The 12,363-nt window shown below is 43.8% G+C and overlaps 1 protein-coding gene across 1 annotated transcript; it reads left to right on the top strand.

Annotated features, from left to right (window-relative positions):
- Positions 1-1,740: 1,740 nt before the first annotated feature.
- LOC144149080 (uncharacterized) lies at positions 1,741-10,566 on the top strand. The gene is made up of 5 exons (XM_077680615.1): positions 1,741-1,878; positions 3,679-3,808; positions 4,671-4,816; positions 6,742-6,874; positions 10,067-10,566. Exons 1-5 carry the CDS (start codon positions 1,824-1,826, stop codon positions 10,323-10,325), a joined length of 723 nt encoding a protein of 240 aa, XP_077536741.1. The 5' UTR covers positions 1,741-1,823; the 3' UTR covers positions 10,326-10,566.
- Positions 10,567-12,363: the final 1,797 nt, after the last annotated feature.

The raw sequence follows: 12,363 nt of genomic DNA, 5'->3' as shown, positions 1-12,363 counted from the left end.
TTGAAGAAAGCGTTTGATTTCCTACTCACCACCGCCGTGCTAGAAGCACCAAAAGACCAGAGAAGGGATGAGACGTAAATAAGAATTCTGGAAGACAATACGAGGAATGCAAGCAGCGGATAACCCTCCTCAAGCAAAGCGATAAATTACCCATCGGAAAAAGGGTAAGACAGGGAGTTACCATCTTCCCAAAACTATTTACAGCATATCTGAAGGGGGTGTTTAAAAAGCCTGACTGAGAAAACATAATATTGCGGGAAACAGGGAATACTTGGACAATTTGAGGTTTGAGGGCAAGTGCTCGGGGAGTCCTCTCAAATAATGAAAAGCAAGCTACTTGTCACTCAAAAAAAATCTACAACCACAGCATACGGCCGGTTATGACGTAAGGAGCTAACACTTGGCGCCTTACTAAACAAATAGAAAGCAAACTTAGGTCGGCTGAACGGGACATGGAACGATTAATGTTTGGACTAACACTCAGGGACAGAAAACGACCTACCTGGATAAGAGAACAAACCATAAGAATATACCATACTTCACATAAAAAAAAGAAATGGACTTGGGCTGGCTACGAGACGAACCGACAACCGGTGTACAATTACGGAAATAGGGTAGATCCCAAAAGCAAAAGGTGTGGAAGCCGAATATTTACCTCTTGAAGATTGGGGTGGATACAGACATAGTGTTAAAACTATGTACCGCATAGTTTTGTTTCTTTCCGAAGACCACGCATACCCAAAAATTTTGTGTATACTTCACCACAAAGGTCTTAGTCCTCATGCAACCTGCTCTAGTCTCAAAGGCATTGCCCTTGAAATCACTGTAATTTTTTTTGTTTCAGAGGTCCAGTTTCCGTGCCCGGTACACCTTTAACGACATGTTAGGTTTTATTCTGTTTCGCTCCATTTATTCGTCTCTTTTCTGCCTTGCTTCTTTTATGCTTACCTTGGCTGTCTTCGATTTTCCACTTGTCTTTGGGTATTTCATCGTTAGCCTTCCAGCTTTTCTCGACGACTGCGTTTCCACACTTTCCATTTATAGGTGCCTAAATGCCTTAGCTGTTCACCTACGTCAATCCATTCGCCTCAACCTACTCTGTATCTTCTTTTCTTTTTGTTGGTACGATGCCAGAAATGCGCACGCGCCTCGATATCGGCGGTTGGGTAAAGATGCTTCAGATTATAAAAAGAAAAAAAAATGGTGTGGCGCCCCCGGTGACTCCAGTCCTTGACTCATATATACTAATACGAAAGTCACAAGCGATGCAGAAGAACAAAGTAGAGGAAAGATGACCACACATTTTCGTAGCATTTAACGACAAATTAAGCTCGCCCATTACGTGAAGCGTTCCTTCGCACTCCTTACGTTACTTTACGCTGTAACAGTGCCTACTTTCCTTTCACACAAAGACGCCGCCTAAAAGTACTGCTTCCAAGGCGGCGACGCTTTTTGTTTTTCTCTCCGCGTTCTTGATTCAGTGTTAAGCGTATAAAAAGGTGAAAAAAACAGAGGTTTCATTGCCCTTCCACGTGAGGAGTTTTCCCAATATTGACTCGCGTCTGTAGTTTTTTCCGTCTCTATTGCGAGAAAACTCAAGCTTCCAGCAGTCTGCAGGGCTCTCGCATGCTAATAACAAATTGCGTAATATCAAAATATTCTACCTACCCGTACTGTGGCGACGTGCCCCTCTGCCATACATTTCTCTCACAGATATGGTTGTTGCTGTAACGTGAGGCTCGGCTCCCTCGGCTATTAAAGCGGTGCGCGTCGCGTAGCCTTTGGTAGTTGGCGCGACAGCTAGCTGCAACGAAGCATTGTCCATGGAGATGGCTGCAGGTCGTATTGGAGCGTTTTTTCTTCTCCTCTTTGTGCTTGGTAAGCTCACCATATCCATTTTCAAGTTTACGCGCAAATATTACGCGTACATGCCTGTTGTGTCCGGCTTAGTGTAAATTCATAAACTGCCTTATCCCTTTTCTTGACGCTTGCTGATCGCTAACCAAAACGTTTCTGCTCCTACATGCTCTAAGGATAGGATATCAAAATCATTTTCGGGTCAAGTACTCTCATGAATGCAGTGAATACCGTTAGAAAACTCAACTTTCGGTTTGCCTTGGAACGAGCGTAATTTGTCGGCACCTGGGGATTCCTTACTTTTCACTCAATATTTATTCGAATGAGTATTTAGCCGACCGACTGAAGCAAAATTACCACCGCTGTATCGGGCTTGCGTACACCGGTATCGGAAGTTCACATTATATACTCTTTCGAACGATGCTGTAACTCGTTAGGTTTGGATATTTCTTTCTGATGTAATAAACTGCCGATTGAAGTTGGGCAATGTTATTAAAAAAGAAAGCACGGTAGCGTAATACAGCTGAACAAATGTATTATTGGAAATAAATTTACAACTACATTAAAATTTGTTTATTCACATCTAATACACCAATGTAACTGTTGCGCGAAATTCACCTAACCGTTTTTCTAGAAGTCGAAAGTTAAACTCCATGCAGCAGTTTGAACGTATTAAAAACAATTTTACCCAAAAAATGGCCACCATACCGCCCTACGAAAATGCATGAACAGCGAGCCTCTTTTAAACCAGTACACCTACTAATGGCTCAGGGTTAGGAATGTTCCTGGCCGTCTGGGCGGACTCTTTGCTCGCGCTCGGTTACCCTGGCGAGAAATTGTGACGCCTGCCTTGGCCTCGAGTTACGTCAACGGCTCTTTTCGTGAGCAGCTGCAAATCAATTTTTGCAAGGAACACATGTAGAGGGGGGGGGGGGGGTGCCATTTTTTCGCAGCCGGCTTATCATCCATCATGCGGTGTTGATATTTGTACGGAGCTTTTTTTACAAGAGTGCTGAGCTCTATGTTAAATGCATGATTAGCCTGACGCATGCGCTTGGTGTCTTGGGCGAAAATGCGGGGTCCATTTGGGTTTTTCGCTTACAACGACACAATATTTTCCGACCATTGAGAGGCTAAAAACTTAGATGTTATTTAGGAGGTGGCTGGTGAACCAACGGCAAGAAACAAGTAGGGGTCTTCGATTTAGCAGTAGTGGCTTAAAATTACATACCACTGTTATATTACTGTAGGCCAGCACTTCCTAAAAACCCATTACGGACTAATAACTTCCAAAAACGCACGAGCTGTGTGTTCCCTTTGATTTTTCTTGCCGCCTCTGAATGTCCACCAAGATATCGCCAACACACTGACGCATACATGCATCAGTGATCTTCAATACGACTTGACGACATTCATGTACCACGCTTTCTGTATTAGTGGCCAGAGTGAAAATATGAATTGAGTTCGGGAAGCATAGTAAAACTGAAATTGTGTAAACACATTACGGAGGGTAAAGTCACAAAACGATTTTCTTCCTTTGAAAGCTGTTTAAACACCCGTACCTGTGTAAGGACACGTGTGACAGAGAGTGTTGTATTACATTGATGGCATTCTGTGCACTGTCGTAGTTTTTTGCATGATGAAAAAACGCTGCTTGCAAGGGCGCGGTGTTTCCCAATTAGACCCACGATTGTCGTTCTTTGTAATTCATATTGGTGCGTTTCTCAAGGCAGGTGATATCAAAAGAACGCCTGATGTGTATTAACCTTAGAGTAAGGGAGACTGCGTTCAGTCGTGTTTGTGTTAAACCCCTGCTACCAGGTGCGTCCCAAGCGCAATTAAAGGCTGGATGCAAGTTCGAAACACTGCGGGCCTGTGGCAGTGACTTCATCCCGTACTTCAACCAGTCGCGCCTCTACGAAAGTGGCCAGGAGTTCACCGACGGATGCGCGTAAGATGAGTTCCCCCTACGTGCCCATAGAACTGAATGCCACAAAGGATATTAAGGAGCTGCCTGGGTTTTGAGATATGCATGTGTAAAAGAGGGGGGATAGAGAAAGGCTAACCGAATCGCTTAGTACGCGACTTGCGAATTTGGATTTAGTTTGTAATAAACGAGCGACATGGCAATGGGAAAAATTAAAATTTTAGGGTTTAAAAAAGCACTGCAACACTTGTTTCACCATTTTTAGAAATCTTAAATGCTTTCAGAGCGTAGTCAACGAACACATTTAGTACGTAGATTAGGGGGTCGCATAGTATTTCAGCAAAAAATAGTGGCCACATTGTGAAACGATAATCGACCAGGTTAAGGGAAAATCCCATAGGTGGAGTACATTTCTGAGAAAGAAAGATTGACATCCTCCGGGAATGCAGACATTAAGCTACAAGAGAATCTAACAGCTTTTTAAGAAACTTAGCTGTTGCGGAAAAGTTTTTTGGACCACGACGAATTTTTCTTTAACTGCGAAGTTTCCGAAAAGTGCTGTGGAGCTTTTCTTTGCAACCGTATAGCTGATTCTCAGGTGGATGTCAATTTTCCTCCACAAGGTGCAACGCGATGATGAACTGAAAAAAATTAGAGTATTTTCACCGACGGGTTGTTATTTTTGATAAAGCCTGATCTGGGTATTACAACGACGTGGTGTTCACAGGCCAGCTGCTCGATATTTTGTGGCCACTTTTTTTTCCGAACAAAATTTGGAACCGATGCGTAACGCGCGAGCTGCTTCACTGGATAGTCTGAAACAGCTGTTTAACCCTGTTCTGTTTCAATATAACTGAATGGTTGGTTTTTACGTTTTCGTTTACAGGAGAGATAAGCGCCAAATCGCATGCACATCAAAGTTTGTGAAAGACTGCTTGGAAGGTCTGCCTCAAGCTGCCGCTCTTCTTGCCGTCAAGGGCATGGAAGATAACAAGCAAGCCCTTTGCAGCGTCGGTTCAGAGAAGTACAACGGTATGTATGCTTATGGTTTAACGTCTTTGGTAGCTCCTGTTGGCAAAATATTTCACTTTGTGGAAACATTTGTGCTCACTGGTTTAAAATACACAATCGGCTAAAAAAATGGCTGTGGCTTCACCCCGGTAACCTTGGATACGAAAAGAAAAACCTTTGCTTAGTGTGATTGAGTCTTGGTTTCGCTTGGGTAACCTTTGATTTACCTGTATTGCCGACGATCTCTCAAAGCCATTCGGTTCCGTGCAACGCTCACAGAAGGAGGCCGGGCGAACGCGGCGTTCATTCATTGCGAACGCACCGTTCCTCTTCGCCGGCCGCGAGACGAGTAGCGTTGCCTGAAGCAACCCAGCGCCGCATGCATGGGAGGACGAGGGGGTGGTTGGCTGCCTCGGCTGCAGCGATGGTGGCGACCGCTGTCGCCACCCGCAGGCCTCAACAGCGGGCCCGGCGAATCACGTGATGCGCTTCGAGGGGTGTGTCGCCGGGGGGTGTGCCCCTGGCCAATAGGTCATTTGTGCATCCTTCACGAAAGCGCTTGACGAAAGCAGTAAAGCTTTGCTTTAAAATAAACCCGTTCCCTTTGTGTGCGTTCCGTCATCACGCTTGAGAAATGTGCCCTCACGTTTGTGTTGGCTGGGCTTTCGGTGCACGCAAATTTTGCTTGGCGGTGCAGGGTGGCCGGCTCGTGCCCTCAGCGCTAGCGATAGGTAAATTTTTCTTGCTTTCTTGGTGTCTCATGCATTCGCGGTTTTGTGGTGGCTCATTAGGGATGTTTTGTGGCGCCTTAAGCTTGAACTAGTTCCGTCATTATTTATGATAATAAAAAGATTGCACTTACTAATCCTGGTATTTATTAAAATATTGTAATTGCAATTATTAATTATGCTAATTAAAACATCATAATTTTTGTTATCACAAAATCTTATTGCTCATATAGCACTCCGGCAAACAACATCACACGTATACATAATACGTTAAAATGCAGTTTGTCTGCGCCTGATGCCGTTTTTAAGGTATTCTTACTACCTGCAGATCATACGAATAGAACAGCCCACACATATAAGTGGGTTTGATTTCTGTGTGAAATACCCTGAGCTCTCTGTATTCACTTGTCGCAGCATCATTAGGAAGGCGTAAATACACAAAATTTACTTTTATGTGGACATTTTTTCTAAAAACATTTAGTTGGACAGGAAAGGGTTAAAGGGCACATGAACAAAAACCACAACATTTGTTCATTCTGGAAAACCACTCTTTGGTAACTTACTTAACACCATTGGAGCCACGCAAGAGGTTTGTTAAAAAAAAGAAAACAATAGCGAAAAAGTTTAAAATTCCGCTTCGCAGCCGTGTAATGAGGACAGTAATGACGCGTTATTGGCTAGCATTGAAAATATAGTTGCCAGCACGATAACCGTACGTGGAACTCTTGTAGCATGATGAAACCTAATGAACGGGCTCACTACAAACGCCCGTTTACGTTTCTTGGCGGATACTTCGGTCGGTGCCGTGAATAGCAGAATCTAGATTCTGTGACCCACAGAGAAATCACTGGGAACCTTTGAGGAGGTAGCACTGCTTCATTTGAGTTCTTTAATACCTGCAATATTTGGTTGAATTATTTGTTAACATTGGTATCACGGTTATCAGCCCCAAAACGTATTTTTAATCAACCACACTTGAGTGTTGTTTTCATGTCACCTTTATTAAATACACGGGCCCCCCTCCGTTAGCAAGATTCATATTGGGGCGGGTCACTCGCAAAAAAAGTGCCGGTGCGAAGCCAAGTTGAGCGATACGAAAAAAAAAACTTGACAGGCGCTCACAGATCCCCATCAAGAAACTTCGTAAATGGGGCAATATTTTGGAGCGTAGATAAACACTTACAAACTGCTTTGTGCGTTGCATTTTTCTTATACCAGAGCACCAGAGAAGCGTCAAGTGCCTAAACTCGGTCGGTACGAAGCTCCACGCTTGCGTTAGAGAATTGCACGAAAATTTGGAACGGATCCTCGCCAAGGTTCCCGCCAAGGACGTCATCGGACACACGTGCTGGTGAGCGGTTGTTCGATGTCACTGCTCTTGAAGTCGGACTTCACTACTTCTGAAGAACCATTTTGGCAAAATTTTACGGATTTTTTTCTACAGATGAATTTGTTTTTCATGGCAGTAGTCGGAATTCATTTACATTGCCGTGGCGAGGTACTTAATACTTGTGCTACCCAGCCGTTGCAAAACCCTTCTGGAAGGCTTTAGAATCAATTGTCTTTGTAGTGGTGCATTGAATATTTTTTCTGCGCCCTTGTATCACCATTCAAATGTCAATTGAAAGTTGTCATGTTGTACAGGTATAACGCGGGGAAAGTAACGTTGTACAGGACCTGTATTGCTTTTTTGCTTTTAAGAGCCTTCATGGGCCACAAGATGAAGTCGCGCTAGTTCCCTTTCATAAAGCTTTTCTTCAAAATTGATTCACTGGAGCCGCCAGCTTGATTCCTTTATCTAATCGTTACGTAGCTGTTAGTTCTGCGGCACCAACGACCTATTTATCAACGAGGCAGGCAAAACCGGCGTTTTCTTAAGGGGGGTGTGTTGAAACCCGAAGGAAAAGTATTTGCGTGTGAGAGTGCTCTATTCATATGGTAATACTGTAGGCAAATTGCGTTACTTTGATTTGGTGGTAAGGTCACTGGATTCGAACCAGTTCACAGAGGTGGAAAATATTTGAGGGAATGGGGCTTCACAGTAATGTATATTGCTAGGTGTCATGCGCGACTGAGAGAAAATAGGGAACTATTTTGAAGACTTCGTCAAGTCGGCGAGATTTATATATCAGGGTACTAATTGGGTACGAGCGCCGCAGTAAGGCGGTTGCGTTTGGCAGATACACACTCACGGGGCCATTTTAGGACTTCAAACGAAAATAAAGTGTTTGATGCAGGCTTTAGCGGAAGGCATTTGCACCAGAACCGTCCGCAAATTTATAAAGCAGCAAAAACCAGCCAATATTGTGTCCAAACACAATTTAGGTCATTTCATTATGCACAGAGATACGATTGTGTTGAGTTCGACTACTAGCAGTTTTCTACAAACGTGTGATTAGAAACTCATCCAAACTAGATAAATTCTTTTCATTAGAAAGCGCAATGATAATTGACGGGTCGCGTTCTTTTTTTTTGCATTTTCAAGAACAGAGAAATTATTGTGCAGCCTTGTTATATTGTTCTGAAAATGATTTTAGGTTTTCCTGGGTACCGTAAATTTTTCGTAATCGTCGCGATTCTGACCGCAATTAGAATTACCGTACCTTTAAAAACAAAGTTTGGGAATTCGGGGAATAGCAGACGTGCCGCTTATTAACGGGGACGAATGCATCGAGAAAAACAGCCATAAAATGTTTAGGTATAGGGAAAAAAAAGATCACCCATCTCCATCAAGTGAATCATGACAAGTGGGCGAAGCACTGGAGATCGTTCATTCCGTAAATCACGCGTGGCATTGCCCACTCGCGCATGTAGATGAGTGACAACGCGTGTGTACAGTATATACAATTCGAAACCAATCCATTTTATTCCAATCCATTCCAATCCAATCCAATGCTCCTCTTCACGCATGCGCAACACTGTGCACATGGACGCCAAGCCCCGGGCAAAGCGAGGTCCTAAGGTGCTTCGCCCTTCAGGCAATAACAAATATAACGGGGTGATGTGCGTCGGTCGATAAACTGAGCTCCCTTAACACGATATATGGCGTTAGGCGTCAAAGCGTACTGCCTTTTCCGAAGGAACAATTAAAATGGCGAAAATTCCTCCTTTTTCAAAGAGAACCCTTCCACGTTTTAAAATATTAAACATGCAATTCCCGTTAACAACTCCCCTTGATTGTCAGTGCTGCATGGTGTGTAATTATTTAACTTCGTCATACATTTGGCTTCACTAGTTATTGAAAACCATAGTAATACTTTTGAATGCTAAGCAGCGCATACTCTCTGGACCAGAGTTGGCCACCTATATATTTCGGGAGATTGAAGGGAAACCGCTATAATAACGAAACAAAATTGTTTTAGTATTCACTTGTTACTTGTTCAGGCAGACGGCGGTGTCATCAGAACTCTCACGTACAATGAATGAAGTAACACGACAGCCCAAGCCCAAAGTTGCGTCGATTTCCCCGAGTCGTGCCACGTTATACAGCCCGGTATCAGTCATTGTCCAAAGCGTGGGGTCAGTGCCATCCTTTCAAGATTGCATACCAGTGTGATAAAAAATCGGAATATTACAATGAACCAACGCTGAGCTAGTGACCTTTACCTGATGACTCGAGGCAAAGCCGCCTTTCAAGGGACCCTGGAACAGCTTTTTCTACTTGTTTTCAGAATCTTAAATGTTGGCGCAACGCAGTCAACGAACCACTTGTGTACTTAAATTGTGGTATCGTAAAGTACCTCGGCAGAAAACTGCGTCTCTATGACCACCAGATAACTTACAAACTTGTTCAAAATATTCTTCTCTTTTTCCCGCTTTGTGCGTTCTACGATCGCTGTAATTTCGTCATAGCAGTGGTTCAGCGGCTATTGGCCGGCTTCTCTTGAGTTGCAGCAGTGAACGCAATCGGTAGCCACTTTCAAATGGAAGGCACAAAAGTAAAGAAATACGGAAGGCACATTTGCTGAAACGAGCATATCACACAGTGTCGCTCCGTGAGGCAACAACTAGTGTTTGAATTGCTAACAGACCCGAAGAAAAGAGTCAAATCGTTTATGGGAAGGGCTGCAGAGTCTCGTCAGAACATTGCCTTTCGCGTCAACTGAATATGGTCCCAAAACCACTCTACCGTTGCTCTCTCCATCTCTTTCTCTCGCTCTAGCCTTAGTGATTGCGCTCGTCTCACGCACTCACCTCCTTTGCAGCGCCTCCTCGCGAAGACTATATCAAAGTATTTGTTTGGGCTACGCCACACTTCGCGATGTGACGCTCTTACACTTAACAACTTAACAGCTTAACTTAACAGCTAGACGCTGAGAAAAACATATGTTTTTCTCAGCGTCTAGCTGTTAAGTTAGAATAGTGAGTTAAGGACGGACATCTGCGTGCAAGCGCCACACCATGAATAAGCAACCAAACTACGCGTCCCTACTGGCCCCATTAGAAATCTGGTACGGGAGGCAATATTATACAAGCGGCGTTGCTCGAGGTAACAGGGTACCATCACCCCCCTAACCCTCCATTTCTTCCTTGTCGCACGCAGTCGGTACTACGACACTCACGACTGCGTCTCCGGGGTCCTAAATTCTTGCGAAAGCGTCGGTGGCAAGAAGTACCTGCTCGGCGTACTGGAGCAGGCGTTGGGCGAAACGCTCGAGTTCGTCTGTGGCCGCTACACAAGAGGCTCCGACAAGTGCAAGGCTCTGCCGGCCGTGCCGCAGCTTGGAGCCAAAGACCGCAGAATTGAAAACTTGGTCGAGCTTCTCGTCGGAATCGGTGGGACCATCGGCAAAAAGAACTGATGTGGACATTTTTGTTTAATATCTATTGCGCCAGTGCTGCAGCAAAGGCCGAAGGGTGCCTGGACTAAGGTGTACCCACCCATCGAGTGACGCCTCAACGATCACCGTCTGCTCTATTGAACGTTCATTCTCGCTCTCCATTTGAAACTGGGTTATACCTTTATTTTGTTATGTATTTTCAGTTACAAGAAGATCTGTTTGTGGATACTGAAAACGAAAAAAGAAAGAAGTTTAATGCGCATTTGTGTTGCCCGGTGTTGTTAATATGTGCATGCGCAGTAGTAGACGCCTTACACGGTATTTGGTAAGAAAAAATAAAAAAAAAGACATTTTCATGACGAAAAGGTAAAGTTCCCCATTCGGCAAAAACGTTGTCGCTGTTTAGATTAAAAAAAATGGCCGTCACTCTCGAAAGTAAATAAAGGAAAACACATGAGTCATCCCACGAAATTTTATCCGGGATCTCTGCAGTGGCAGCCCCATGCACTACGCTTGCGCTATCTGCGCACTTTTTTTACTGCATGTTAATCTGGTAAGTCTTAAGGTCTTAAAAGCGCACGTGGTAAGTAGCCTATAATCATCCACACTTTAAAGGGAGCATGTCAAATGTTTTCACTGAAATTCCGGAAGGTAGACACACGCATCCAGAAGGTAGAGGCGCTAAAGTGCTCAACTTCGGCAGCATACGCACTATGTACCCATGCATAATGTTTCCTAAAAAATTTATTCGAAGGAGGAGTGTCAGCATGACGATCACTCATAAGCCTTCACAAAAGCCAAACAGCCACATTAGTAGCAAGACATCAATTAGAACGGCACTATTTCTGTCCACTGTGATCATTTGAACGCCATGCGTATAATATCTATGTTTTTATCAATTCGTTTGTATAAGGTACCAGAAGAGCGCTTTATCTCTACGCATAACAAAGCAATAGTTAGCAGTTTCAGATTGATTACAGAAAAGAAAGTTAAGAATCTACCAAACAAAATACCTTAGAATGTAGCCACGTTTTAAGAGGACGGATTGACTGATGTGGTTTAAAGAAGAATATTGTCACTTAGACAAAGAGGACGCAGGTGCCTTAAAGGAAAAACAAGTTTATTGGAGCGAACTTGTGCTCCCCTAACAACTCAAAGTATACACAGGCGGCGAAGCAGCAGTCAACAAAGGGACGTGTGTAGGCGAGTCTCGGCGAATCGAATGCCGCGGAGTCCGCTACGCGGGAATTTATCTTTTGGCGCGAGTGTTTCTGGAACCGTCGAATTACATCTAAAACAAAGAAAATTATTCTAGGCTGTTCGCGTTATTTCGGAACGCTCTCCCTATCAGAAGAGATAACACATGCAGCATAGGAGGAAATAATGAAACGCGGGCTTCCCTTGGCACAGAGATAACACAGACCGGTGCAGCCGGGCGGTAAAAGCAAAACATAAATAAACAAACGCAATGCATGGTTCGCGGCAATACCTTCGTAGCCAAATAAAAGGACATTTGTCTGACACGTGATAAAACAGTCACAAACAACAGTCATGCATGGTTGACAATACATAGGGGCAGAGAAAACGTTTTCAGGTAATACACGAGTTAGTTGCTTCTAGGAAATAATAAAAACACGTATTCTGGTGGTAAACGTAGTTAAAAAAACGTAATGCGTCCACTATTCCTTTAGGAACATCTCAGGTAGCCCTACCCACCTTGGGTCCTGTAGCAGCAAACAAATTCTGGAAATGTGAACGAAACGACGCTGAAACACTACTTGTATGAAAGGGTGGTCGATATTTCGAAAAAACGAAATCGGGAAAGTTGGTGTAAAAAATGTGAAGTAGAAGGCATCCAGATTCTTAGGGAAGGAACCGGTTGTTCTTGTTCCCTTCATCTAGGGTAGAAGCATAAACTGAACACTAAAGTAGCGGGTGCCCTATGCAGGGCTTAAACTTTATTTATAGTGTCACCACAGCCATTTTATAATCCCTAAGAGACCAAAGAATAGAGGAAACCTACATAAGACTCGTACGAGACATATATAAGGAATGCACT

This window comes from Haemaphysalis longicornis, unplaced genomic scaffold (assembly GCF_048455015.1).
Source record: "Haemaphysalis longicornis isolate Haplotype H1 unplaced genomic scaffold, Haemaphysalis longicornis Haplotype H1 scaffold_8, whole genome shotgun sequence".
In the NCBI taxonomy this organism is placed as follows: Eukaryota; Metazoa; Arthropoda; class Arachnida; order Ixodida; family Ixodidae; genus Haemaphysalis; species Haemaphysalis longicornis.
This window is presented reverse-complemented; position numbering and strand designations above follow the sequence as displayed.